This window comes from Corvus cornix, chromosome 4 (assembly GCF_000738735.6).
Source record: "Corvus cornix cornix isolate S_Up_H32 chromosome 4, ASM73873v5, whole genome shotgun sequence".
Lineage (NCBI taxonomy): Eukaryota > Metazoa > Chordata > Aves > Passeriformes > Corvidae > Corvus > Corvus cornix.
Genome location: NC_046334.1, coordinates 63738569 through 63748365, shown reverse-complemented (window position 1 = coordinate 63748365; position 9797 = coordinate 63738569). Strand labels below are relative to the sequence as shown.

General features: G+C 47.4%; 1 protein-coding gene across 1 annotated transcript; it reads right to left on the bottom strand.

The window, feature by feature from the left end:
• Window positions 1–1272: 1272 nt before the first annotated feature.
• LOC104690764 (C-C motif chemokine 5-like) lies at window positions 1273–2291 on the bottom strand. The gene is made up of 3 exons (XM_010401986.4): window positions 2075–2291; window positions 1729–1837; window positions 1273–1542 (listed from the first exon to the last, which is right to left on the bottom strand). The coding sequence occupies exons 1-3, from the start codon at window positions 2289–2291 to the stop codon at window positions 1449–1451; spliced, it is 420 nt and encodes a 139-aa protein (XP_010400288.3). The 3' UTR covers window positions 1273–1448.
• Window positions 2292–9797: the final 7506 nt, after the last annotated feature.

Below are 9797 nucleotides of genomic sequence, written 5' to 3'. Positions count from 1 at the left end.
TGAGCAAATTAAAGTGTAGCTCTGTACTACTGTCAACACCAAGCCTTCATGCATTTTAAGGCAGCCCTGTAAGAACAAATAGATTGCTGAAACTATAATGAGATTTCTGAAAACAATGCCCCAGGGAGGATTTTTACTGGACTCTCATTTTTGCCTTGTAAACAATATAAAAGTATTGTGTTTTTCACATTGTCCTAAGTCAGAGATTTTCAGTGTTATTAGCCTAGAAGCTGTTGCTGTAAGACTGAATTGCAGAAGTGGGGAAAAGCATTGCTATATACATTGCATTGAAGAGTAGTTGAAGCGAGCATTGAAGTACAGCAAACTCATGATGCTAAAGAAGCTCATCAGCCTTGCCCAAATCTTGTGCATCTCTACACATCAGTTTTAGGATTTAGAGCTTCTTTTAGTCTTTATTATTACAGTGTATATATATGTATTCCTGAGTCATTTTGGAATAAGTGCTTTTATCTTGTCTGTTATTTGAAGTACTGATTGAGTTTTCAGGCTCTCTGCAAATAAATTCAACTTCTGTGTCACATAAAATCTAACAGGTCCCCACTCTTCTTCTAGTATTGAGTGTACTTGTGCATGGTTTTATGCATTTGTTTGCCTGAGTTTTTGAGCTACACTGGAAATTTTTAGAAAGAGAGGGGTTGCATCACCATTAGTTTGCTTATGTTGGCTTGTTGGATTCATTCTCCAGTGCCCATCCAGGGCAATGGTGTGAGGACAGAGGTGGTGTCAGTGGTGGGGAGTGGTGGGGACAATGCTGCCTGCTCCTGCCTGCTCCTCTGGCAGCACTGTGGCACAGAGTGTGTATGTGGGACCAGCAGCAACCAGGAGCACCAGGACCTCAGCTCCACCGTTGCAGGGGGCTGTAGTGTAGGAGAGGGCTAGGAGTGGGGATGTCAGGTAGTCAAAGACTGTCCTGATCCTCTAGTGTTGAGGTAAAATACGTCAATGAGCTGCTGGCAGATGCCCAGCAGGGCTGCCTGCCCCAGGGGGTTTGTTACTGGGCTCCACATGTGCTGCGTGGGGAGGGCCCCGAGAAACGGATGAGATGCTGTGTCACCCCACAGGTACGTCTGGTTCATGCTGGGAAGCAGGAGCTGAGTCCAGGCTGGGGAGAGGGAAGTACTGTGGGAGCTATCATGGGGCCACCCTGCACAGTGGGTAGCAATGAAACCAGGGAGTGGGGAGGGCAGGAGGCTCCCCATGGGTCCCTTTTGTCATGTTGGGGCTCCATCAGGGACTTCAGAGAGACAGAAAGGGTTTGACAAGCCAAACACTTTATTCAGGCATTTAAGCAAGCAAAATTTAGTTTAACAAGTGTATGCCAGGTGTAATAAATTTTCCTGGTGGAGAAGGATGCAGCTCAAGCACTCTTATTGCATGTCTGGTGCTAGGGTCCAAGCCTATTCCCCTGGGGCAGCAGCAGGGAAGAGTCAGTTCTCTGGCTGCTCCAAGTGCTTCAGGTATTCTTGCACCCAGCGAGCCTTGGGGTTTGCGCACACCTCCGTCCCTTTCCTAGTGACCAGGCTGTTGGGGAAAAGAGCAGTGTTGAGGCAGGCATCGGCCAGGGCATCAGGGTGCCTGCACTAGGTCCTGCTGGTAGCACCCTAGGTGTCCCTGTCCATGCCCTTCCCCATCCTGGACAACCTTGGACACCCTTGGGGTGCTGCCCTGGCTGGTGCACCCTGGACCCTGGCAATGTTGAGTACTTACACCACGGCTGGCTTTGGGCAGCTGTTGCTGGTCATGTAGGCAGAGCGGATCATGCTGCGTCGAAGGGGGTGTGAAATGTAGGTGTGGCAGCAGGAGATGAGGTTGGTTTCTGTGAAGGCAGAGAGATGGGCCCAGTGAGACCCCACACTGCGGCAGAGGCTCTGCCTGTGGTTCCCAGGGAATTTGCCATCACCTGTGCTGTGTCCTCTGGGGACACCCCCTGAAAACCTTCATCTCTAAGGCTTAGTCCCTGCACTGGTGATGACCATCTGCTCCCAGCCTTCTCCGTGGACATGAGGGTCTAGTCAATGGGGATGGGGCTCTCTCCCAGGGAAGAGGAACCTACCTTGCATCTGTGAAATTGCGGCACGCCTGGAGATTCTGAGATCAGCCTCAGCCAGGGAGCAGATGGCCACAAGGAGCAGAACAGCCAGGGTGACTGCAAGGACCCTCATGGTGCCGGGAGTGCTGAGGGAGCCACGAGTGAGGCTGGAGCTGGGGTGTCTGTAGGGCTCTCCTCTGCACGGTAGCCCCTGCTGCTGCTGACCTCCTTTTATACCCATGCCACTGCCAGGCTACAGGGTTTCAAGAAAGAAAATGAGTGTATCATACCAGGAAAATTATGTAAGGCAAAGAAACCGCAGAAGGGGAAGTGCCAGCCACAGGGCTGCGATTTTCAGTTTCAGAGAGAACAAGTCTTCCGAGGAGCAGCTGAGGGAGCTTGATGGGAGAAGAGGAGGCTCATGGGAGGCCTTATTGTTGTCTGCAACTACTCGAAAGGTGGCTGTAGTGAGGTGGAGGTTGCTCTCTTCTCTCAGGTAACAAGTGACAGGACGAGACAAAATGGCTTCACATTGAACCAGGGCATGTTATGAAAACTTTCTTCTCTGAAAGGGTTGTCAAGCACTGGAACAGGCTGCCCAGGGAAGTGGTGCAGTCACCATCCCTAAAGACATTTAAAAACATGTAGATGTGGTGCTTAGGGGCATAGTTTAATGGTAGACTTTGTCATGCTGGGTTAATGGTTGGACTTGATGATCTTAAAGGTCTTTTCCAACATAAATGATCTTACAATTTGATTCTGTGAACTTTATGGTTCTTCAGGGGCTGAGGCAACACAAGCAAGGCTGGAGCTGGGGTAGCTGCAGGGTTTTCCTCTGCCCAATGCTCAGTCGCTGCTGCTCCTTCCCTCCTATTGTCCCAAAGTTTCAAGGAGACAAAATGAGTGCATCATACCAGGGAAATTATGCCAGGATTTCCTATTTTTGCTGAGCTGGAGAAGTCAAGAAAACCACAGAAGGTTGAGTACAGGCCATGGGGCTGTGACATTCAGGTTCTATTTGAGTGCTTGACAGGGATTGTCCAAATCCCGGTGACACCAACCCTGCTACTGCTGCAGAGAACCCACCGGCCAAGATACAGGCTGGGGCACAAAGATCCCTAAGCAGAACCTAGAGGAAATTCAGGGCAAATCCAGAAAAAGGAGAAAAAAGGAGGAAGTAGCAAGTTTTGTAGCTTGTTTCCTGAGTGTGCACTGGTGGGGACATTTGGGAATTGCCTTCTGGAATTGGGAATTGCCCCCTCTCTTTATTTGGCCTTTTCCTGCTGGATCTGTAAGGGAAAAGAAGTTGTTTCAGGTAATCTGAGTTCTTACTGCTGACCAGATGGAGCCTATGTCTGTTATCCTTTAGGCACAGAAACTGACCATTATGTGAGAAAGGAATCTTACAATTAGGACAGAATGAAAAATAATATACAAGTGACAAAGCAAGTCTTCTGGTTATAAAAGAACAGTCTTTTGAAATTAACCCAACTATAACCTTTGTGCAGCTGGCACAGCAGTTTTACCCAGTGTTTCTCTAGTCTCATACTGGACACCTTTTATACTGAAGGAAAGGTATCTGGGATACAGCATGCAAGGGATTATCAAGAGTGTTAGCCTGGGACATGCTTCTTACCTGCTGCTGCAGGATTGATACCAAAGTAGCACTAGAAGGACACCTGCCTAGTCAGCCTCTAGCTGAAGCAAGATCTACATGCCAGGACCTCTTTTGATTCATGTATTCACAAGAAAATAAACAGAAATGTAATGATTTTTTGCTAGGTGAACACCTTTGGAGAAGACCCATCCCACAACAGAGTGGGGAGTTGGGGGGTCCTGAGCCAGGGAAACTGCAGGGAAGTGCAGTAGCCTACCAGGACCTGGTGACTCAAAGAGTGGCTGAGGTGTAGGTGGGCCAGGAGTCATGGCAGCCACCCCACGACCACAAAAGGCAGCCCTGCGGAGTGGAAGGGCACCTCTTTGAAGATGGGGCATTCCTCTGAACAGAGAGACTTGAAATCCACATAGCCCAGAAACCAGACATGTTTTGTGACTGTCTGCACAGGTTGGGGGCACTCATCCTACCTGAACCCCAAAGCAGAATGGTGGGTGTTCATCTGAGACCAAAGGCTGCAGCTCTGACTGGGGACCTGCATCATCTACCCTGGGGGTGCTTGATGCCTCCACCCAGACAGAACTAATGAGGGGAGAGCCTGCACTGCAGACCTCACACTGCAGCAAGTGCCAGACCTGCCTGCAGGAGGTGTGTAGGTGTGCCCAGTTGGAGGACCTCCTGCAGCAGGTGGCTGAGCTGCAGGAGGTGGTGAGAAGGCTGAGTACCATCACAGAAGCAGAGAAGAAGTTAGAAACGTGGTTCCAAGCACAGTCTGTAGTGGACCCACAGTCTGCATCCAAACAGCCAGAAACTCCCCTGATGACACACACAGAAGTGAGGGTGATCAGTGTGGAAAAATGGAAACTTGCAAGGGCAAGGACCTGCAGGAGGAAGAGACTTCCCCCAAACCCTGAGGAGCCCTTTCAAAACCACTTTGCTGCTTTGCAGACCAGAGAGGGTTGGAAAGCTCCCATGTGGAGTATTGCATCTATGGGGTCTCCCACACAGGAAAGGTGTAGACCTGTTGAAGTGAGTCCAGAGGAGGTCACAGAGATGATCCAAGGGCTGGAACACCTCTGCTGTGGAGACAAGCTAAGAGAATTGGGGTTGTTAAGCCTCCAGAAGAAAAGGCTCTGGAGAGACTTTCAATCACCTTACGGTACCTAAAGGGGGCCCACAAGAGAGCTGGAGAGAAACTTTAGGCAAGGATATTGAGTACTAAGACAAGGGGAAGTGGCTTTCAACTGAAAGAGGATAGGTCTAGATTAGATATTAGGAGGAAATTTTTTATTGTGAGGGTGGTGAGACACTGGCACAGGTTGCCCAGAGAAGTGGATGCCCCATCCCTGGAAGTGTCCAAGGCCAGGTCGGATGGGGGCCTGAGCAACCTGGCCTAGTGGAATATGTCCCTGCCCATGGCAGGGGGATTGTAATGAAATGGTCTTTAAGATCCCTTCCAAACAAATCATTCTATGATTGCCCTGGAATTGGGCAATGGAATGAGAACAAGGGTGATGTCAGGGGCTGGGAGCACTCCTGCCTGCCTGGATGCAGTGGTGGAGGAACCAATTGCTGGTACAGGTGGGACAGACCAGGGTATTGTAGCAGCACTCCTCATAACTGCCTCCTGGCAGATGAAGTGGCGAGTCTGGTCCCACTGCACTGCCCACACTGCTGCACCAGTTGGTGCTTCCAGCAGAAGGACCTGTAGCGCAGAGGTGACAGCTCAGCCCCAGCCCTCCTCCTCACTGGCCCTGTCTCTGTGGGGTGGCTGTAGTCACTTGATCTCCCCTGGGAGATGCAGCATTACTTGCTATCACAGGGAAAGTGGAAGTTTTGAGACTTTGCTGGCCCTGGCAGGTGTCTGAGGTGTCCCCAGCTGGCAGGTGTAGCCCCTGTGAGATGGTACAGAGGCAGCTGGTTGTCAGTGGCACACTCACCCAGGGAGCCCAGTTAGCCCTTGCCCAGGTGAGCTGCCTGGCTGGTGAGACTGATAAAGCCACATGCCCTCTCAAGATACCCTGAATTTTTGCAGAAATGAGCTTTGTTGCATAAATGAAGATATGGTGGGTTACTTGCAGCTGGCTGACAGAACATCCCTGGTGAGTTTACTGGCCTATGCAGTGCTGGAGAAGGGGCATGGGGACCATGGTGGGGACATGAGCAGGCCTGGAGCTGAGATGACTGCAGGCATCTCCTCTGCTCAATGCTCAGCCCCTGCTGATGCTGCCCTCCTTCTAGTCTGCCAGAGATTCAAGGAGAGAAAATGAGTGCATCATGACAGGGAAATTACACCAGGATTTTCCAGTTTTGCTGAGCTGGAGAGATCAAGGAACCACAGAAGGGGAAGCCACAGATCTGCAACTTTCAGATTCCATTTGAGTGTCTGGAGAAAATGGCCAGAGCCCAAATCCCTGTGACCTGAACTCTGCTGCTGCTGCTGTAATGACCTGTTGACTTGAGGTGGGGCATGAAGTTCGCTAACCAGAGCTCTGAGGAAAATCAGAACAAGGCCAGACACAGGTAAAGAAGGAGGAAGTAGCAAGTTTTGTAGCTTGCTTTCTGGGTGTGCACTGTTGGGGTCTTTAGGAATTGATTATATCTTACCTTTGTCAAGCAAGAATTTTGCTGTAGTGGTGTGTCCAGTGCCACCCAGCTGGCAGGTACAGCTGCTGAGGGGATGGCACAGAGGCAGCCGGTGTCAGTGCCACACTCCCCTGGGGAGCCTGGCTACCCCTTGCCCAGCACTGCTGGTGGGCTGCCTGGCTGGTGACTCCAGACCACTGATAAAATCATGTACCCTCTCTAAATACCTAATTTCTGCCTTTTTGGTCTGGTGGGTGATTCGTAGCTGGCTGCCAGCGCATCCCTGGTGGGTTGCTGGCCTGTGCACTGCCAGACAGGGGGCATGGGGACCCCCAAACTCACCTTCTATGCCAACTGCATCAGCTCCTGCTGATTATTGGGGAAAAGTTGTAGAATCCCTCTTCATTGGTCCCTGTCTGGCTCAGCTCGCTGGCCTGGTACTGCGAGAGGGGAAAAGAGGGTATGTGCCAGGGGCTGTTGGAGGTGTGGGCCTGGGGGCCATGGAGTGTCAGCACCAATCCATTCGTGTGGATACTGAGCCTGTCCTGCTGGCACAATGACCTGCTGTCAGCTCACTGGAACAGCCTGGACAGTGCTGGGAGATGGCAGCAGCATCACCCCCAGAACCATGCTGCGGTGCCAGTGGGGGTAATACCAGGAGCAGGATGAGGGAGAGGCCAGAGCACCTTCCACAGTTCAAGGGCCTCTGCTTCCAAGGCTGGACACCAGCTAAGATACGCTCTTGCAGGTGCTCAGGGGGATGTTCTACACTCACCTTCCTCCTTGGGGACCGGATGCTTCATTTTGGTGGGGGAGAGGTGCACAGGAGGATCCTACCTGCTCCTTGGGCAGCACTCACTCCCAGCTTCCACATGGACTTGGGAGTCTCATCAATGGGAATGGGGCTCTCTTCTGGGAAGGGAGAGCATACCTGGGTTCTGGGAGGACTCAGCAATTCTGGGATCACATAGATGGGCCTCAGATGGGGAAATTGTAAGAAAATAAGAGCATCATAACAGGGAAATGGAAAGAAAATGAGTGCATCATAACAAGGACATTGTCAGGAGTACCCAGATTTGCTGAGCTGGTGAAAGCGAGGAAACCACAGAAAGGGAAACACCAGCCACTGTGCTGTGACTTTCAGATTCCATTTGGTTCCTGGCATGGACTGGCCAGAGCCTAAACCTGCCAAGAACCAGGCTGGCACATGTAGCTCCATAACAAGAGCCCTGAGTAAAATTTGGGCAAGGCTGGCACAAGAGAAAAAAAGGAGGAAGTTGCAATTTTACCTATCACTACACTCCTGATTAAGAGTCCCTCTCCAGCTCTCTTGTAGGACCTCTCTAGGCACTGGAAACGGCTCTAAAGTCTCCTGAAAGCCTTTTGTTCTCCAGGCTGAACAAACTGAACTCTCTCAGCAGCCAGCTACAGCCTGGTCTTATGAAGAGCCACAAAGGTACCTTAACACTGTGTGTAATCCTACTGTCTCTACTTGTGTCAGCAGGTTTTTTTTTATATTTTGGATTAGTATTAACAGTTTGAAGGCTTTTTGGCCCTATACAGGACCAGGTTCATTCTTGACAAACTCTCCTGGGTTTATGTTAGGAATTGATAGCACAGGAATTTTACAAATCAAGATAGCTTTGGAGATGCCTGGTTGGCTACTTGGTTGGTGACACAAAACATTCTCTGTGCCTGGCATCCATCTCTCAGTATGATTTTATAAACAGGGAGCGAACCTATTTCTTCTTTTAATGTCTTTTAGTAGTAGGAGAGAAAGCATCTTTGTGGATCTTATATATTGATTTTTTAGAGAGATATGTAGTTCCTTGTACTCTAATTCACCTTAAATTTGAGAGAATTTATTCAGATGTGCTATAAGTTTTCCAGGACAAGACAGTTAGAGATATGTATCTGGACTAACTGAGCCGAGCTTTCTCATCAGACACAATCCTGTGTGTCAAGGGATTAAGCCTGTTCTTTCATTGTGTGCTGTTCTGTAAATCTCAGACCAAGGTCAGAATCAGCTTTTAGACATCAATTTTGACTACTTCAGCAGGGCTAAAAGGACCTGGATTCCTCTGATATTCCCTTAAGGCATCTGCAATAGCTCACTGCGATGGAAAGTCGCAGTTGTCTTAAAAGCACTTTACACACTCATCCCTCAATGGCCCAGAGGCTGACAGCTGTACCTGATACATTACTGTAAACCTGTCTTCTCTGGGAAAACTCCCATTTTCAGCTCACAGAAGCAGGCTGCATCACAGCTCCCGTCTCTATGATTCTCTGCATGGGTCACTCTCACCTCCCTGTCCAAGCAAACTCAGAGAATGTATCCTTTTCCAGCATCAGAAGTTTTAGGTCTGCTTTGTTCCAAGTCTGAACAGTAGGAAAACTACTCTGTTGTAGTGTGAATGAGACCTTTTTTTTTTGTGCATTTAAATTAAGTTAATCTATGTAACCTTTTTCTTTTTCTGAAATAGCTTCTTTATTTTCCTTGGATTTAATTCGATGCATTCAAGCAGAAAGTTAAACAATGTCAGACTAAAGAAAATGAATTGCATAACATGCCAAAAAGATGAACTGGGGAAATGCTTTTTATTACTTCTTTATTTCTTTTTAAATTATTTTTTATTACTTTATATAGACTATATGATATATACTATTATATAATATATAATTTATATAATTTATATACTATATAATATATACTATTATTTTTTAATATTTTTAAATTATTTTATTATTACTTTATTATTTCCTTCTTACCTATGTCTTTAATGTGAATTACTGGAATGTCAAAGAGAACTAACCAGTTTGGAATTTATTTTAAAATATGTATTCTCACAAAGTGGATCATTTCCTCTATGCATTTAATTTTAGTGAGAGAAAAAAGCAAGTGTTGGTATAATATTATTACAAAACATCCCTCTAGAGTAGTTAATTTTCAGAAGTTACAACTGCTTACTACTGCTGTTTTCCTCCTGAAATTACTTTCTCAGCTAAATTGTTTAGGGCTGATGCTGAAGATAAGTGTATGAGAACCAACTTATTAATTCTGCCCTTTCAGAAATGATCTTTGCAGCTGATTCAAGTGAACCATGAACTGTTTTGAGAAGAAACAAAGAACTCACTGGAATTCTTGGCTCTTTGTTTTAGTGCTCCTGACTGCAGCTCTAGATGACTTTTGGTTGCAGGGGTGAATCCATCTTTCCTTTCTATCAAATTCTCCATTCATACTTGTAAAGGCTCTTTCTTTTTTCATAAGTTTGGAGGGAATAAGGATTTTGTAGGAATCTTGACTTGTTTCAGTGAGATGGAGTTTAGGTACTGAATATGTTCAAGATTTGAAATGAGAGGTGGTTTCTCAAGAACTCAGAATCCCAGAAACCATCTTTGATTTATAGTTCTGGTACTAATGTTTTATAATCCATGAACTCTACTGTTGTGAGACTACTTTCATTTTTAATAGTAAGTATATAGGTAATTTTTGAATAGAATTTGAGCTGTAGATTATTAGTGTAAAATAAACAATGAATGAAAAAT

Coding starts and splice junctions, on each gene's coding strand:
- LOC104690764 (XM_010401986.4), bottom strand. CDS start 2,291: ATGGGTATAAAAGGAGGTCAGCAGCAGCAGGGGCTACCGTGCAGAGGA. Junction 1,838..2,074: donor CGCAATTTCACAGATGCAAG/GTAGGTTCCTCT, acceptor CTGCCTTCACAG/AAACCAACCTCATCTCCTGC. Junction 1,543..1,728: donor TGCCCAAAGCCAGCCGTGGT/GTAAGTACTCAA, acceptor TTTCCCCAACAG/CCTGGTCACTAGGAAAGGGA.